Source organism: Macaca fascicularis, chromosome 10 (assembly GCF_037993035.2).
Source record: "Macaca fascicularis isolate 582-1 chromosome 10, T2T-MFA8v1.1".
Lineage (NCBI taxonomy): Eukaryota > Metazoa > Chordata > Mammalia > Primates > Cercopithecidae > Macaca > Macaca fascicularis.
Genome location: NC_088384.1, coordinates 11,350,874 through 11,370,005, shown reverse-complemented (window position 1 = coordinate 11,370,005; position 19,132 = coordinate 11,350,874). Strand labels below are relative to the sequence as shown.

Below are 19,132 nucleotides of genomic sequence, written 5' to 3'. Positions count from 1 at the left end.
TGAACAAATAATTGCCTAGAAAATTCGGTCACCACCTTGTTGTGTGCAGAGTAAGGATGGAAAGAAACCTCGTGGTGACACAGACTTCCTGCAGAGATAAGCCCTACCCATGGCCTTTCCTTCCTGGCCTCTCCTAACCAGCTGCAAAAGGAAGCATGTGAGGGGGCGGGCCCTGTTGGGCGGAGTTTCTGCAGCCCAGTGTAGCCAGGCCTAGGTGGAGACCTGGGGCCAGTGTGAGTCAGAGTGCACATTATTAAAACCAAGGAGGCCCCTAAATTTCAAGAGTTTGGGATTCTACGCTTTTTATTTTTCTGTGCCTCTGTATAGTACTTTGCAACTTCAAATTGATTAAAAGCTGCCTGGTTAAAGAAGCCAAAGTAAATCGAGAAGAAATGATCTCATTAAAAACATTTTTTCCCACCAAATATGGTAAATTCCACCAAAATATATGGTGAGCCAGCCTCATTTATCAGATTAAGTTCCTTGGGGTTGTGAACTCTGCCTAATTCATACTCGTGTGACACCCCCCCACCCCGGGCACCGAGCTCAGTGGCTCAGCGGGCATCCATCATTCAGCAGATGCTTACTCAGCAGCATTGTGCTGGCTGCTGCGTGGAATTCTAACGTTAGCAAGTTAGAGTCTCTGCCTCAAAGATGCTAACATGGGGAAGGAAAGTTGTGAACATGGTGCCGCAATGCTGAGCAAAATGGCTCTAGACAGGGAAAGATTATTTTCAGGTGATGAGCTTGAAAACAGCTTGGTAGATGAAATGACACTTGAATTGGGCCCAGAAGGATGAGTAAATTTCACTGTGTGAATTCAGCAGGAAAACACAGTAGGTGCCAACGTGGAATGGTGCCAGAGTGAGAAGGCATGAGTTGTGGAATGTCAAGTAGTGTGGAATATTAACATCTACATAGGAAGCAGGAGAAGATAAGACTAGAAAAGTTGGTTGGTCCCGGGTCATGGAGCATCTTGATGACATTCGAGGCCAAGGAATTCACCTTTATTCTTGTGCACTAAGGAACTGTTGAAGGTTCTCCATACAGCAGTGATATAATCGAAGGTGTGCTTTAGAAAGATTGCTCCAGCCAGGGGTGTTTAGAGTGGACTGGAGATACAGAGCAGGTTTAGAGTGTCATTGCTACTGCCTTGTCCCAAAATACAAGAAGGCCCTTCTCTGTCAACAGGAACGGCAAAGGGTGTAGTTTTGAGAGAGATGAAGTGAGACGTAGCCGGTATAACACAAGGCAAATGAAAAAGAAGAGATGACTAAGACAGTTGTGATACAAGCAACTGGATTGAGAGAAACTGGCATGTGATTAGCTCTCCTAAGGGCAGAGCTCAAAGGAGAGCCCCTTTGAGGGATTAATGGGTAATGAATGCATGTGAAGCTGTGATTAATAAGATGATCTCTTCCCCAGACTCAACCCTTGGAGGTGCTGCTGCTTCAAATTATGCAAATTCCACTTGGGGCTCGGGAGCCTCCTCCAACAACGGCACCTCCCCCAACCCAATTCACATCTGGGACAAGGTGATTGTAGACGGGTCTGACATGGAAGAGTGGCCTTGTATTGCCAGCAAAGACACTGAATCTTCTTCCGAAAACACCACCGATAACAACAGTGCCTCGAACCCTGGCTCTGAGAAGAGCACTCTGCCAGGAAGCACCACTAGTAACAAAGGAAAAGGGAGCCAGTGCCAGTCTGCAAGTTCTGGGAACGAATGTAATCTTGGGGTCTGGAAATCTGACCCTAAGGCTAAATCTGTTCAATCTTCCAACTCAACTACAGAGAACAACAATGGACTAGGAAATTGGAGGAATGTGAGTGGTCAGGATAGAATTGGACCTGGCTCTGGCTTCAGCAACTTTAACCCAAATAGCAACCCATCTGCCTGGCCAGCACTGGTCCAAGAAGGAACTTCTAGGAAAGGGGCATTGGAAGCAGAGAATAGTAATTCCAGTGCACAGGTTAGCACAGTAGGTCAGACATCCAGGGAACAGCAGTCAAAGATGGAAAATGCGGGTGTTAATTTTGTTGTCTCTGGCAGAGAACAGGCTCAAATTCATAACACTGATGGACCAAAAAATGGAAACACTAACTCCTTGAACTTAAGTTCACCAAACCCCATGGAGAATAAGGGAATGCCCTTCGGAATGGGCTTGGGGAACACCTCCAGGAGCACTGATGCCCCTTCACAAAGCACTGGAGATCGAAAGACTGGGAGTGTTGGATCTTGGGGTGCAGCTAGGGGGCCTTCTGGAACTGACACAGTCTCTGGACAAAGCAATTCTGGAAACAATGGGAACAATGGAAAAGAGAGAGAGGACTCCTGGAAAGGAGCTTCTGTTCAGAAATCAACTGGGTCAAAAAATGACTCTTGGGACAACAATAACAGGTCTACGGGTGGGTCCTGGAACTTTGGCCCCCAGGACTCTAATGACAACAAATGGGGTGAAGGGAACAAAATGACATCTGGGGTCTCTCAGGGAGAATGGAAACAGCCGACTGGGTCTGATGAGTTGAAAATTGGAGAATGGAGTGGTCCAAACCAACCAAATTCTAGCACTGGAGCATGGGACAATCAAAAGGGCCACCCCCTCCCTGAAAACCAAGGCAATGCCCAGGCTCCCTGTTGGGGAAGATCTTCCAGCTCCACAGGAAGTGAAGTTGGAGGTCAAAGCACTGGAAGCAACCACAAAGCAGGAAGTAGCGACAGTCATAACTCTGGCCGTCGGTCGTACAGGCCCACACATCCTGATTGTCAGGCTGTCTTGCAGACTCTTTTGAGCCGAACTGATTTGGACCCCAGGGTGCTCTCAAACACTGGCTGGGGCCAAACTCAAATTAAGCAGGACACAGTGTGGGACATTGAAGAGGTGCCAAGGCCTGAGGGGAAATCTGACAAAGGAACTGAGGGGTGGGAGAGCGCTGCCACACAGACCAAGAACTCAGGGGGCTGGGGAGATGCACCCAGCCAAAGCAATCAAATGAAGTCTGGATGGGGGGAGCTCTCAGCCTCTACAGAGTGGAAAGACCCCAAGAACACAGGAGGCTGGAATGACTACAAGAACAACAACTCTTCCAACTGGGGAGGAGGACGGCCTGATGAAAAGACACCTTCCTCTTGGAATGAGAATCCCAGCAAGGATCAGGGGTGGGGAGGTGGACGCCAGCCCAATCAAGGATGGTCTTCTGGGAAGAACGGTTGGGGAGAGGAAGTCGATCAGACGAAAAACAGCAGTTGGGAAAGTTCTGCAAGTAAACCTGTGTCTGGGTGGGGTGAAGGAGGGCAGAATGAAATCGGAACCTGGGGTAATGGTGGCAATGCAAGCCTAGCTTCAAAAGGTGGGTGGGAGGATTGCAAAAGATCCCCAGCATGGAATGAGACAGGCCGACAGCCCAATTCCTGGAATAAACAACACCAACAGCAGCAGCCCCCACAGCAGCCACCGCCACCACAACCAGAGGCTTCTGGTTCGTGGGGAGGCCCACCCCCACCACCTCCAGGCAACGTTCGACCTTCCAGTTCCAGCTGGAGCAGCGGGCCACAGCCTGCAACCCCTAAGGATGAGGAACCCAGTGGTTGGGAAGAGCCATCCCCACAGTCAATTAGTCGGAAAATGGACATTGATGATGGCACTTCAGCATGGGGAGACCCTAACAGTTACAACTACAAGAATGTGAATCTGTGGGATAAGAATTCCCAAGGGGGCCCGGCACCTCGAGAACCAAACCTGCCCACCCCAATGACCGGTAAATCGGCATCAGGTAAGCAGTGGCTTTTTCTTGCAGCTTTTGATGAAGAAAAGAAATCCTAGACCAAGGCATTTTTATTAGGTGAATTTATTCAATTTAGTTTTGTTCTGAGACGCTTTCCTACAGTTCCTACTCTGTTGCTGACAGAACCTCTTTTTATAAAATGCTAGTGATGGCAGATGCTGGTGGTACATTTTAATGTTCTTTCTTGGCAAAACGAAAAGATGACAACCCTGTGTCAGTCCCCAGAATTATTTTTCTGTAATTGTATTGGTCTGCAGAATCCAAAAGACATATCTTGCCAAACAAACTATGTTCTAGATTTTAAAATAAAGAATTAAAGTAGTAGCAGAAATAGACCTGATTTCCATTCTGGTTCTACCCGTGGACACATCTCTGCTTCTCTTTCCCCAGCAAAGGGAAATATCCTGTGTTTTTCCAGAGGCCATCATGATGCTGAAGCAAAGCTGGTATCTGGAAAGTTTCTGTCTCTTTCCAGATGATTTTTAGTGATTACCTCTGGAATGAGAGTACTTTGTATAAGAGATTGTTATTGTTATCTCAGGCCTAGTGAGATGGCTCACACCTGTAATCCCAGCACTATGGGAGACTGGGGCAGGAGGATCCCTTGAGCCCAGGAGTTTGAGACCAGCCTGGGCAACCTAGAGAGACTTCAGTCTCCAAAAAATATTTTTTAAAAATTAGACGGGTGTGGTGCATGTGCCTATAGTCCCACCTACTCTAGAGACTGAGGTGAGAGGATTGCCTAAGCCCTGGAGATGGGAGGCTGTTGGGAGCTATGATCTCACTACTGCACTCCAGCTTGGGTGACAGAGTGAGACCCTGTCGCAAAAAAAAAAAAAGAGAGAGAGAGAGATTGTTAGGATAATCAGTTGCCCAGAATTAAACTTTCTTTCATCACTATTTGAATAGGAAACATCATACCTGGTAAAAGTAGCAATGGTGATGCCATTCTTAGTTTGTCATTGTCAACTTGAATGTCCCTATAAAGCATATAGTTCAACAAATTAAGGGGGATGCACCTTTTAGTCTTTTTTTAGTTAATCATAATATTAAGATTCAGTTTTCTTTTTTTTTTTCTTTTTTTGAGACAGAATCTCGCTCTGTTGCCCAGGCTGGAGTGCAGTGGCACGATCTCGACTCACTATAACCTCCGCCTCCCAAGTTCAAGTGATTCTCATGCCTGCCGCCATGCCCAGCTAATGTTTGTATTTTTAGTAGAGACAGAATTTCACCGTGTTGGCCAGGCTAGTTTCGAACTCCTGACCTCAGGTGATCCACCTGCCTCAGCCTCCCAAAGTGCTGGGATTACAGGCGTGACCACTGCTCCCAGCCAAGAATCAGTTTTCTCAGAGTACACCTCTAGTGTTCAGCTAATCCATTTGTGGCCACTTAGAAAAATGATTACTTTTAACTCATTCTTTTTTCAAGTATTGAAAAGAATGAGGAAGGAAATGAAGATTTCTCGCTTGCTCCCCATCCAGAATAAAACCTGCTAAAATTTTTAAAAACTTTATCCACATAGCAAAAACCTTCAAACTGTGTGGAAAAGCAAAAGATAATCAATAAAAGAATCTTAACCCCTAGGGTCTCTTCCCACAGGTTATCTCTTAGAAGTTTGTGCTTCATTCAGAACTTTTATAGAGAAGGGATTGTACTTTGTATACTGTTCTTCACCTTGCTTTTCTCGTTATACTTATAGCTTTCAATTTTAGCACATAGTCTGCTGTTTAATTGCTTCATATACAGTATTTCTGTTTTTTGAGATGGAGTCTCACTCTGTCTCCCAGGCTGGAGTTCAGTGGCACAATCTCAGCTCACTGCAACCTCCACCTCCTGGGTTCAAGTGAGCCTCCTTCTCAGCTTCCCAAATAGCTGGGATTACAGGCATGCGCCACCAAGCCCAGCTAATTTTTGTATTTTTTGGTAGAGACGGGGTTTCGCCATGTTGGTCAGACTGGTCTTGAACTCCTGACCTCAGGAGATCCACCCGCCTCGGCCTCCCAGAGTGCTGGGATAACAGGCATGAGCAACCGCACCCGGCCTTTACCCAGTATTTCTTTTACGGGTGACCCACAGTTGGTCTAACCAGTCTGCTTGTGGTGGATATTTAGGTTGTTTCCACATTTTTTCTATCAGTGATGCAGTGAGTATTGTTATACATGTAATTTCACCTATTTTTACAAGTATATTTATAGTATGATTTTCTGGCAGGCTGGGCATGGTGGCTCATGCCTGTAATCCCAGCACTTTGGGAGGCCGAGCCAGGCAGATCATGAGGTCAGGAGTTCGAGGCCAGCCTGGCCAACATGGGGAAACCCTGTCTCTACTTTAAAAAAAAAAATACAAAAATTAGCTGGGTATGGTGGCGTGCGCCTGTAATCCCAGCTACTGGGGACGCTGAGGCAGGAGAATCGCTTGAACCTGGGAGGTGGAGGTTGCTGTGAGCCATGACCACTCCACTGCACTCTAGCCTTGGTAACAGAGCAAGACTCTGTCTCAAAAAAAAAAAAAAATTCCTGGCAGTGGAGTTACTGGGTCAGAAGTTTAGTGTGCATCAGATTTTTTTAAAAGGTGACATTGCCAAATGCTCCTCACATGAAAGTTGAATCTATTTACATTTCTGTCGACAGAATATAGGCATGCCTGTTCCCTCCACCTTCACCCCACTGGATATTATGGCATTTCATTTAACAAATGATTCTTAGAGACATTTCCTTTCTTTATAGTCTGGAGCAAAAGCACACCACCTGCTCCAGATAATGGTACTTCCGCTTGGGGTGAGCCAAATGAAAGCAGTCCTGGGTGGGGCGAGATGGATGATACAGGAGCATCGACCACAGGCTGGGGGAACACGCCCGCCAACGCTCCCAATGCCATGAAGCCTAGTAAGTGTGAAGCTTTTCATTTTTGAGGGATTCTTTTTTTTTTTTTTTTTTGAGATGGAGTTTCACTCTTGTCACCCAGGCTGGAGTGCAGTGGTGTAATTTCGGCTCACTGCAACTTCTGCTTTCCAGCTTCAAGCGATTCTCCTGCCTCAGCCTCCCGAGTAGCTGGGATTACAGGCGCCCGCCACCATGCCCGGCTGATTTTTGTATTTTTAGTAGAGATGGGGTTTTGCCATGTTGGGCAGGCTGATCTTGAACTCCTGTCCTCGTGATCCGCCCGCCTTGGCCTCCCAGAGTCCTGGGACTACAGGCGTGAGCCACCGTGCCCAGCCGGGATTCTTTGTTAAATGTTTGTCAAATGTCAGATTTGAGAATCTGACATTTTGGTGAGGGCTGTTTAGTTTTAAACTGTTGATTCAGTGAGATTCAGGACCTTGAGTGTTAAATAATTAGTTAATAGCAAACGGTTGTGGCTTGGCTTGGCGTTTCTTAAAATGTTTAAGGTGAACTAAAAATCATAAGCTAATGTTGTTTTAAATTTAGTATCTGGACAGAATTGTAATTTTGATGTGATGCTTTTAGCCCAGTGACTATGTGCTCACCATGTCTAGCTTGCATTTCTACTTGTTTGTTAGTACAATTTAAAGCAAAAGTTCCTGGCTTTTCATGTGGAATATGATCTGTGCTGCCCAGTGACTTCATCCTTCTGCACTTCCCTTTGCCTTTGTCGTTTTTCTTCCACATAAGACCATTTCAGATTTTTTGAACCTGGCATAAATTTAACTTCAGTATTTTAAATGAAGAACATCACACTTATTCAGAATCATTGAAAATCTAAAATCTAAGCTGTACTTGATCCAGCTGGCGATGTGTATCACAGTAATGAGCAGAACTCTGTGGACTGAGGCTATGGAATGCCTCATTGGCTGTTCCTGAATTCAAGTGCCTGTTTCCACTTATTTTTGTAACTTTCTTAAAAATGTTCCAACATCTCTTTTCTACCATGTAGCAGATTTAAGGGATTATCTTTTGACTAAATAATGAACATTTCTGGAATGACCAAAATTCAAACAGGAAAATAAATTCTGTTAAGTTTATCATATGATATTCAGGACTCTTAAGTGCCATATAAGAATACATTAGCTCTATTCTGGAAATTCACACGTGTTTATATGCAGTAACTTGACTACATTTTAAAACTCATGACTCTCCTCGACTTCATTAAAATAGCTAGCTTCATGAAAATGTTGGTTTTATTGTTTCCATCGTGAAATCAGTCGTATCATCATGGGAAATGTAATCTAGTAGACTTGAAATACATCCAAAATGCTGTTGGAAGACATTAATCAGACCCTGGGCACAAAGAGATCCTTTACCAGTATATTCAGGATTTTCATGTGTCTTTCCCAACCCCAGGATCACCTCTCTTGTATCACGAAACCACTTTTCCTCAGATTCTAAAAATGTCTTCTACTCTTCAGGATCGTCTGTAGTTATAACACACATCCTTTCTGTGGGTAAGTTAAATGTGTAATATGCAGAAGAAAGGGCTACCAGCTGATGGAGACAGTTACCCTGTGATCTCCTCTAGCCTGTCTTAAATTTGATGTTATGAATCCTATGATTAAAAATTAGACCTCTCCTTTCTATAAGAAACATTTGTTAGAAGTTTAGCTTCCCTCTCTAAAAAAAAGGTTCACTTGCGTGTCTTCATTTTTCTAAAGGGGTCAGTGTGTTATTTATATTGGGTTTTTAACTCCTGTTGCTTGTCAGTGGATGGATGGTATGAAGCCTGTGCTTGTATGCTTGTATAATATAAATCACAAATATGGTATTGTATAAATTTATAATCCTGTATACAGAGGCAGCAGTCCTGGTTATCAGCAGCACTTCCAGCAGCAGGAAGAGGAGCATCCCAACCCTCCCGCTTGTGCATACAGCCCCTTCCTGTGGCTACAATGAACCCCACTGGGAGACTGTCAGATTTACCTGGGCCTTGCTGGGGGATGAGATGCCACAGTTAGAAGAAATTAATTGCCCTGTGCCTTATGTACTTGGCACGAACCTACTTGGCTATCATAGGACTGATCCTACAGGGTGGCAGCTGTCATTCAAGGAAAGGCCTGGAAGAGCCAATTTTCTGCCCTTAAACTCTTCATATAAAGCTATGTACACATCAGAAGACTTTCATAAATGTCCTGTCATGTGGGAAAGCAGAGGTGCAGATGGAAGTTTCCAGGCAGGAGAATATATTTCCTTTTCTTTATCATTTTATACAGTATTATTACTGCAAGGTATGTTTTGATTCTGCACAGTATTTTCGGAGGGAATTAAGGACTTATTCCAGTCTTCAAATTAAAGATCTTTGTTTAGAATGGGATACTGATGTCCCACTTCCTCAAATATTAAAGCCTCTTGGATTTCTCTCTGCTTTCCTTTCTCCCTTCCTCTCCTTATCCTCCACATTTTCTCCTCCTGTCTTTTCAAAACCACTATGTATATATTCTTTGCCTCTTTAGTATCTAATACATTTCAAGTACATAATTCTAATACATTTTAGATTTCCGTGGCTATATGTGAATTTTTCTTCATTCACCATAATTCTGATATTCAAAATCTTATGAAAAATGTTCCCCCTTTTCATGTTCTATTTGTCTCTGCTTCACCCCAAGCAAACTAGACAGTTGTCCTTTATCGTACCTCGTATTTATTTATCATACTTCGTATTTACATCATACCTCGTCCATTGTATATAAAGTACATACTGAATGGAGGATAAAACCAGGGCTGCAGTAAAGTATGTTCATTAAGAGGAACAGATTTCTCTTAATTGAGATTTGAAATTTCTTGCCAGGAATGTTGTGATAAGTTCTTTTCAGTTTTGAAATTCCTGTCCAACTTGGTGCAAGGAAAAAAGCATTGATCCAGAAATCAGGAGGTCTTGGTTCTATGGTTTGTTAACTTTCTGTGTATCATTGAAACTTCATGGGTTTTAGTTTCCTGCTCTCTACAAAATGAGTAATATTTGCCTTGCCATTGTAGATGGAGTAGATAAAATTACAAAGACACTAAAATGCTGCATCTGCAAGGAATTACTATTCTGATGATTGTTTTATATAGCTGTTGCAAAGAGTTAATTCATTCTTTCCTTAAAGATTCCAAATCTATGCAAGACGGCTGGGGGGAGAGTGACGGGCCAGTCACAGGAACTCGTCACCCCAGCTGGGAAGAGGAGGAGGATGGAGGAGTCTGGAACACCGCTGGCTCTCAGGGCAGTGCCTCCTCCCACAATTCAGCAAGCTGGGGACAAGGAGGAAAGAAACAGATGAAGGTAGCCCGGTTTACAAATGTTGGCACTTGCTCATTCGCTCTGAGAAGGCAGAACTGAGGTTTTGTTTTGTTTGTTTTTGTTTTGAGACAAGTTCTCACTCTGTCACTCAGGCTGGAGTGCAATGGCACAGTCACGACTCACTGTACAACCTCCTGGGCTCAAGCAATCGTCCCACCTCAGCTTCTTTAGTAGCCAGAACTATCACCATGCCTGGCTAAATTTTGTATTTTTTCATAGAGGCAGGGTTTCGCCATGTCGCCAGGATGGTCTCAAACTCCTGAGCTCAATCCTCCTGCCTTGTCCTCCCAAAGTGCTGGGATTACAGGCGTGAGCTACCACACCTAGCTAGAATTGAGGATTTTTTTTTTTTTTTTTTTTTTTTTGAGACGGAGTCTCGCTCTGTCGCCTAGGCTAGAGTGCAGTGGCGTTATCTTGGCTCACTGCAACCTCTGCCTCCTGGGTTCACACTATTCTCCTGCCTCAGCCTCCCGAGTAGCTGGGACTACAGGTGCCCGTCATCAAGCCCGGCTATTTTTTGTGTTTTTAGTGGTTCTGCCGTGTTAGCCAGGATGGTCTCGAGCTCCTGACTTCGTGATCCACCTGCCTTGGCCTCCCAAAGTGCTGGGATTACAGGCGTGAGCCACCGCGCCCGGCCAGAACTGAGGATTTTTAAATGAAAGGTGTGAGGCAGCTGGGGTCCTCGAGGTCCTAAGTAAGGGGAAAAATGTTTTCTTGCAAACAAATAACTACTTCCCTTTTACCTTTCGTCTTCCTTTCCCATGACCTTGAAACCTTGAACTATAAAACTGTTGCTGTGGGTAAAATGAAGTTTTCAAAGATATGAGATATTTTTCATTTTTAGTTTCCACATTATAACAATCTGTTGGAGGCTCTCAAGGCATACTTTATAAATTGCTTTTGCATTCTAAAGCCAAAGAAGTCCTTCCAGTAAATCCCCATAGATGTGTTGGAGGGAACCCAAAGGAAGAAAATGCTGGCTTGTCCCGTGGCGATCAGCACGTCCTGATTTTATCTGATTTGGGAAATTCCAAGACCCCAAACCCTTCTCCCGACAAATGAAGTACCAATGTGTACTTGTGTGTATAGCAGCTAAATGATTTCTCTTTTGTTTTTTGAGAGAGTCTTGCCCTGTCGCCCAGGCTGGAATACAGTGGTCCAATCTCAACTCACTGCAAGCTCCGCCTCCCAGGTTCACACCATTCTCCTGCCTCAACCTCCCGAGTAGCTGAGACTACAGGTGCCTGCCACCACGCCTGGCTAATTTTTGTATTTTTAGTAGAGACAAGGTTTCACCATGTTAGCCAGGATGGTCTCGATCTCCTGACCTTGTGATCCACCCGCCTCGCCCTCCCAAATTTGTGGGATTACAGGCATGAGCCACCATGCCCAGCCTAGCAGCTAGATGATTTCTCTATATCATATACCAGGTTGTGTACTAAACTTTCCATCTTCTGTATGAGATACCTTCTGTATCTCATAACAACTCAGTTTCTCCTTTGGTTTGCACAGTTTGATGAGGACTTTGGTTTTCAATCTAGAACAGTAGTCTTTGAGCCTGAACCAGTGTCTTGGCAGACGCTCTCTTTTTTCAATTCCAGATTTTCATTTGACAAATAAAATAGTGGAAATAAGAAATGGGCATCCAATACTTAATTTCAACATGAGAGTCTTGGCACCCTATGAAATGCTTCACAGCTAATATTCTCCTGTGTTTCAAACACCAGGTGCCATCTTAGAGGCCTTCCCATGTCTGAGGATTGAACCTTCATCCCCTTTGCCCTTTGCCTATAGGCCATTAATTTTGTGGACGACCCTTTCTTTTATAGAATAAGAATACAGTGTGTTTCTATTTAGAGACGTTTTGCTTAAGCAGTCTCTTAGAGTTTTTTTTTCTATTAAGAGCTTTTATTTCCTTAGCCTAGTCACAGAAGGAATTATTCAGCAAACTTTTCAGCATTCCTTGCACTCTTAGGTTGTCTAGTGTGATTTTGGCTTTCTTTTGGTTGTTTACAAATTAACAATGAGACTAAATTAACTGATTGAAAGGGACTAATAAATACCCCACTAGGTTGACAACCAAGATTTAATTAATTAAGTTAATTGGGAATTGAATCTTCCAGCCCCAGTACCAGTGATTCTGACTTTTCATACTGAGGGCATTTTTTAAAAAATTGTGATAAAATACATATAGCATATAATTTACCATAGTGTATGTTTTTAAGTGTACAGTTTAGTGGCATTAAGTATATTCACATACTTATGCTGCCATTTACCACCGTCTATCCACAGAACTCTTTCCATCTTGCAAAACTGAAACTCTGTACCTATTAAACAGTAACTCCCCATTCCCCCCTCTCTCTAGTAAAGGCTTTTTTGACCTTAAAATCTACTAGCTGGCCGCGGTGGCTCACGCCTGTAATCACCTGAGGTCAAGAGTTCAAGACCAGCCTGACCAACATGGTGAAACCCCGTCTCTCCTAAAAATACAAAAATTAGCTGGGTGTGGCGGCAGGTGCCTGTAATCCCAGCTATTTGGGAGGCTGAGGCAGGAGAATTGCTTGAACTCAGGAGGCAGAGGTTGCAATGAGCCAAGATCATGCCATTGCACTCCAGCCTGGGTGACAAAAGCGAAAGTCAGTCTCAAAACACACACACACACACACACACACACACACACACACACACACACACACACACACACACAAAAAAACCTGTACTAAATTTAAGTGCTTCATCACTTTCAAGGATAATAAAATTGATTTGATAGCTATCATCACGGGCCGGGCGCGGTGACTCACGCCTGTAATCCTAGCACTTTGGGAGGCCAAGGCGGGCAGATCATGACGTGAGGAGATGGATACTATCCTGGCTAACACACTGAAACCCCGTCTCTACTAAAAATACGAAAAAATTAGCCGGGCGTGGTGGCAGGCGCCTGTAGTCCCAGCTACTCAGGAGACTGAGGCAGGAGAATGGCTTGAGCCCGGGAGGCGGAGCTTGCAGTGAGCCGGGATGGCGTCACTGCTCTCTAGCCCGGGTGGCAGAGGAAAAAAAAAAAAAAAAAAAAAAATATATATATATATATAGAGAGAGAGAGAGAGAGAGAGAGAGAGAGAGAGAGAGAGAGCTAGCTATCATCACAACATGGAGAATTTTTACCTGTGAAATACACAAGTGCACAAAGCCCCACCCCACCAAATCCTCTAATTCCACCTGCCTCCCTCACAAAAGTGAAAGTGGAGCTCAGTCAGTGCCTTGTTCAGGGGAGAAACTAGTTTGTCCCATTAAAAGATTAAAACCTACTGCTGCCCTACTCTGCCCAGGAGATCGGCAATGTTGTCTTCCACTAGGTCTCTTTACCACCAGGACCAATGTCCTTTATGCTGTGAAACAAACAGAGGAAGCACTACGAGTTCCTCATAACGCCCAGTTAAATAGGCTCCTTTCCAAATGACACGCACTGACATCAAACTCTTTTCTCCTAACGTAAACCAGTTTGGGTAACAAAGAGAGCAGCCTAATGAAAGTGAAAGTAGTTGTGTGCAAAACTTCTATTTTAGAAAATCATATCAGACTTCTTTCTATTTAAAAAGCAAAAGTACCAGCTGAGCATGTGTTTTTCCAGCTACTTCTAGTTCAGTGCAGTGAATTTTATAAAAATGAAAGCATAGATATAACTAGGGCTTATTAATCATTTAACATAAAATATCAACATAATTTTAGTTAAAGAGAAATAGGTTTTAAAAAGGTAAACTCAAGTCTACATTTTCAATCTGTATTAATAAAATTCAGAAGGTTGAAATAAATTATTTGGTTCTGAGGTTCTGTGTTTCATTTCTGTAGTGCTCACTCAAAGGAGGAAACAATGATTCATGGATGAATCCTCTTGCCAAACAGTTTTCAAATATGGGATTGCTGGTAAGTTTTATTTTTTTCAAATGTATCATGTATCCCAACTTTTAGGTTTAAGAGTAATACAAATTTTAAGACCACTGCCACATATAGTACAAAGTTACAGATTTAAAAACTAGTTAAGCAATGTTCTTGATCTTTTGAGTTTAAGTAGTATTTCTCTTCTATTCTTATTCTGAATGACATACTCCAACCTTTAAAGTTATGGCTTTTAAATTTGTAGTCATTGTGTTCTTTTCCTTAGGAGGATAGAGAAGAAGGAGTCAGGCACTTAAAATGTATACAATTGTTTCTGACCACATTACTGTACTAGTTTTCATATTACAATTTTTTTAAAAGGCAACAATAACGAAACTAGAAAAACTATACTGGGACTACTTAGGGAATTCTTGTAGAATTTCTGATTTCTTTATCTCTCGGGAATGGTGTAGGGACACCCTGTCCCTGGTTGGCCAAAAGACAAACGACTTGACTTGGCTGCACAGTTGAAGGTTTGATGACTTGACAAGTCACGAGAAGAAGTTGTCATTATTTGGCTGCCATTGATGGAATTTGATCCTGAGCTGACTAGAATGTAAGGACGGGGGTTTATTTCTTCAGGCAGCTGTTTATCTATTGCTCTCTTTGTAGACTTATTGAGACTAATTGTATGTGAAAACTGAATTGTAGGAATATAGGCCCAAACAGCAATCAAGCTAGCATATTAAAAATGTTAATGTTTTCATTACCTTTAAGTTCATTTCAGAGAACCTTCTGTAATGCCAGTAGTAAGATGTGGCTCTCACGTGAATAATGCCACTTCTCTGATTCAAAGATGTGCATCCTTAATTCTGTCTCATCTGTTCTTTATTTTTCAGAGTCAGACTGAAGATAATCCAAGCAGCAAAATGGATTTGTCTGTAGGTGTGTATCACTCTGCTGAAAGGAATGGAGTGTATCAGTGTTATGATGTCCTCTTGGCATCTCCTGCCCAATTTGAGTAGGGATGGCTGCAGTTCAGTAGACATTGATTGAGCACTTACTCTTTGTAGGTAAGGTACTGTGCTAGACACTAGGTAGGGAGAGAAAACTCAAATGACTGCAGGAGTCAGCAAAGAATGTAAATGAGTGATGTGTGCCAGGTATAAGAAACTGGGATGAGGCCAGGCATGGTGGCTCAAGCCTATGATCCCAGCACTTTGTGCGGCCGAGGCGGGCGGGTTAGGAGGTCAAGAGATCGAGACCATCCTGGCCTACATGGTGAAACCCCGTCTTTACCAAAAATACAAAAATTAGCTGGGCGTGGTGGCATGCACCTGTAGTCCCAGCTACTTGGGAGGCTGAGGCAGGAGAATCGCTTGAACCGGGAGGCGGAGGTTGCAGTGAGCCGAGATTGTGCCATTGCACTCCAGCCTGGCAACAGAGTGAGACTCAGTCTCAAAAAAAAAAAAAAAAACCTGGGACGAGGTGACCACGGGTTAACTGTGGAGAGTCCACCTAGAAGAATCAGCCTTGCATGGCTCCTAGCAATTGCTGCTCTGGAGGAATCCAGGCTGAGCTATGACAAGTCTTTCAAGAGAGGCCAGAAATTCAGATGTACACTGGTATTATGATTTTTGTATTTTTTGAGACAGAGTCTTGCTCTGTCACCCTGGCTGGAGTGCAGTGGCATGATATCTGGTCACTGCAACCTCTGCCTCCTGGGTTCAAACGATTTTTCCCACCTCAGTCTCCCGAGTAGCTGGGATTACAGGCGTGTGCCACCACACACAGCTAATTCTTGTATTTTTAGTAGAGACGAGGTTTCACCATGTTGGCCAGACTGGTCTCGAACCCCTGACCTCAAGTGATCCGCCTTCCTCGCCTTCCCAAAGTGCTGGGATTACAGGCGTGAACCACTGCGCCCAGCCCTGATTTTTATATATCAGAACTAATTCGGGTCTCTTAAAATGCTCTATGGGGCCAAACAAATTGTGTGCCAGATGTGGCTCTCAAGTTGCCAGTCCTGTCTATACCAGGAAGCTTCATTATTGACAAATTCTCACATTGCAACTGGAGTGGATGCAGTGTTAGCTACTGGTCTGTGGGGTTTTCGTAGTAATGCTCTTGATCACCCTGAGGAACTTAAAAAGAGTCAAACTAAGAAGAAATGAAAATAATTCTGGGTAGTAAAGGAAGTAGGTAGTCTTTGATCTATATTTCTAAATATGAGAATAATTAAAACACGTTTCCTGGGGGGGGCACTGGTTATGTCCACAGACGACAGCACATTTATAGAGCCGTGAAAGAGAAGTGGTATGTATAGTTAGGACACCTGGGAATGCACCATGTAGGTAATGTGGACCCATCTTCTGTGTTCAGTTCTTAAGTTCTGAATTTGAGGGCAACCACTGTGCCTCTTTGATCTTTCTATTCCTTGTAACTATGTTTCACCCAGACCATTTATCTAGATGATGTTAAAATAGCAAAAACAGACAACTTCTCTCCCTGAGGACATTTGAATTTTTGAGCAAGATGTGTTCATCAAACACATCAATATCCAGTCTAAATGTTTTCTTAGCCAGATTTTTGCCAGGTTATCCCTAAGGCTCTTTCAGTCTTCCATGGAAAACAAACTACAACAGATATATGTTTTGTTTTGTTTTGTTTTTTAATAAATGAATAAATAAATAAAAACCCATATGTGTTCCAGGGATAAACACCAGCAGCCTGGACCAATGAGAGTTTGTCTCGTCTTATCCCCAGAAATAGAAATATTAATAGCTCATATCCGGCACCCCCATGAGGATAGTGGGGCAGGTCACTCTTGGTTCATGGGGGAAACATTGATTCTGGAAATTTTCACTCTGTTTATGCTACTTTTCAGGAAGCCTTTCAGATAAAAAATTTGATGTGGACAAGCGAGCGATGAATCTCGGGGATTTTAATGATATCATGAGGAAGGATCGATCTGGGTTCCGTCCACCTAATTCCAAAGACATGGGAACCACAGATAGTGGGCCTTATTTTGAGAAGGTGAGTTGAATCCTTTGTTGAAGATAATAATTCATGAGAACCGCTTTGGTTCCCATTTGTCTTTTGATAACTGATTCTGGAGGAAGCATAGAATTACTGAACTAGATGAGCCAAACACAAACATCACCTGCATTAATGTGGTGACCTGAAAACGATTGATGTCAACAGGTGATTGGGCAAGAGCAAGAACCATCTGTCTTTAGCATGTATGTATTAGAAAATCTGAGTTTTGAGAAATTCATGAAGTGTGGAAATGTTAGAGAGAAACTTACTCTGCATTCTTTTTTCTGCTGCTGTGCAGCTACAAAATAAATTTTGGGATTTTGTGCAGATATTCCATGTCTCCTAAGGCCTTGCCTTCTTCTAGTTTTGAGAGAACTCTGTTGTTATCTTTCCCCAGTTCCCTAGCGATCTGTGTTTAGTTACAATGGTATACTTTTCAAATTCTCAACTACCTAATTTAACCAAGCAGTTTCTACCTATTGGTTTTGATGTTTACCATTTCTAATGGTGGGAATTATATCTTGATTCAGAATACTAATTTACTATGTTCCTGGTCTTCAGAAAGCAGTTAAAACCGAAATTTTCAAATCTGGCACATTTTGACACTTGTTGCTGGTCCAGACAGAAGCATATTCACAAGATTGGCCTGGCTTCTGTTTCAGCAGCCACATTGCTAGAGTAATCAATATTAGATGCATAAAATCAAAGTGTCTGGCAATTTTTATCTTAATGCAATGGATAGAACGTGTTACTAACTTAGGGGAAAAGAAAAATCAATATCAAAGAAGATGACAGATGGTGTCTGTTGGGCCGAGTGTAAAGATTATTATCAGATCCAAATTCCATCCTCGGTTATTGCTAATACACTCTAACTTTGTTTATTGCTAGTGTTTCTCTCTTTTCCCTTCTTGCATTCTGTTGCTTCACTAACCAACACTCGTTGTGATTGGCTAACTCCTACTGCTTTTCAGCTGACTTTGCCTTTCTCCAATCAAGATGGGTGCCTTGGGGATGAGGCTCCCTGCTCTCCCTTCTCCCCTTCTCCCAGCTACAAGCTGTCTCCCTCTGGTTCCACACTACCCAACGTCAGCCTTGGAGCAATCGGCACAGGGCTCAACCCCCAAAACTTCGCTGCTAGACAAGTAAGGAGGCCTCTCAAATTTATAACTGCTTGGCTGTGGCCTCGCCTTGGTCCTGGTCTGCAGTTTATTGCATCATTTGTCTGTCTTGGGAAATTTGTTGATTACTGAATGCACAGAATGATATTAAGTGTAGGTTCTAGATCTTTCAGCCCATAGAACCCATCTCTCTTCATGTTTTTCAACATGGATTTTATTTTAAACCTGTTTTTTTTTTGTCTTCTCATTTTTGATCATAAGTTCATATTTAATAAGTAAACTAAGAACTGACTAAGGAAGATGTTAAAGAGGCTACTACATAAGTACCTTAGACAATCTAACTTAATGCATTTGCCATTTTAAACATTAGATTGTATAATACTTTGGAGATCTTTTCAATTTAATAAACCTGCTAATTTAAAAATAGCAAAACTAGTATGATGAAGTATTGGTGGGTTATGGCATCTGAAATCTATTGTCCGTAAGTGTAAAATATAATAATTACCCATAGAAGGGTAACTTTAAATAGTAGACGGTGAAGCTTTGGGAAGAATGGGTATTGCTCAGACACAGCAGTGTTTCATTGCACCTTGGGTTGGATTTGGCAACCCTCCAGTTAAGGGCTGTGCAGTAGAAACAAGACAGGCAGGGCTGGGAGGATCACGCCTCCTCACCTTCCCAGGCCTGAGGGTGCACAGCAGGACCCTGCCTGCCTTCCCACAGTGGCTCTGTTGTAGTTTTTGTGGAGAAAACCAGACTTTGGCGTCACAATTCCTTTGCAACAGTAACCCCAGCAGTGATCGCCATACTTCTGTGACCACTTACTTGTCACTGTGACCTTCACCTCAGGACATTGTGGAAGGACGTTAATTATACAACTTGTAATTATTAGTTGTATCCACATGATGCATCCGTAATGATGTTCTGTCTCCATATGATGACTTCCACATACGCATTACAGGATGACGTGAAGCAGCACCTCTGACACCAGTTAAGTCGCACGTAGGTCTCTTACATGCTTTCTAATCATTGCCTTAGCACATTTTAAAAAATGGATTATACTATATCCATGTGTTCGGTTG

The 19,132-nt window shown here is 43.0% G+C and overlaps 1 protein-coding gene across 16 annotated transcripts in view; it reads left to right on the top strand.

Annotated features, from left to right (window-relative positions):
- Positions 1–19,132, top strand: part of TNRC6B (trinucleotide repeat containing adaptor 6B) — a 297,709-nt gene that overhangs the window by 225,383 nt on the left and 53,194 nt on the right. For 5 of the 16 annotated variants that reach the window (XM_005567203.5, XM_045364263.3, XM_074003718.1 and 2 more), the window contains 5 exons: positions 1,426–3,774; positions 9,827–10,002; positions 13,867–13,941; positions 14,793–14,838; positions 16,781–16,929. In XM_005567203.5, the coding sequence (XP_005567260.2) occupies positions 1,426–3,774; positions 9,827–10,002; positions 13,867–13,941; positions 14,793–14,838; positions 16,781–16,929 (2,795 nt within the window). Of the gene's footprint in view, positions 1–1,425; positions 3,775–6,512; positions 6,672–8,533; positions 8,966–9,826; positions 10,003–13,866; positions 13,942–14,792; positions 14,839–16,780; positions 16,930–17,903; positions 18,075–19,132 lie in introns of all 16 variants that reach the window. The other 11 variants (XM_065521742.2, XM_065521743.2, XM_065521744.2 and 8 more) reach the window with 5 other exon arrangements.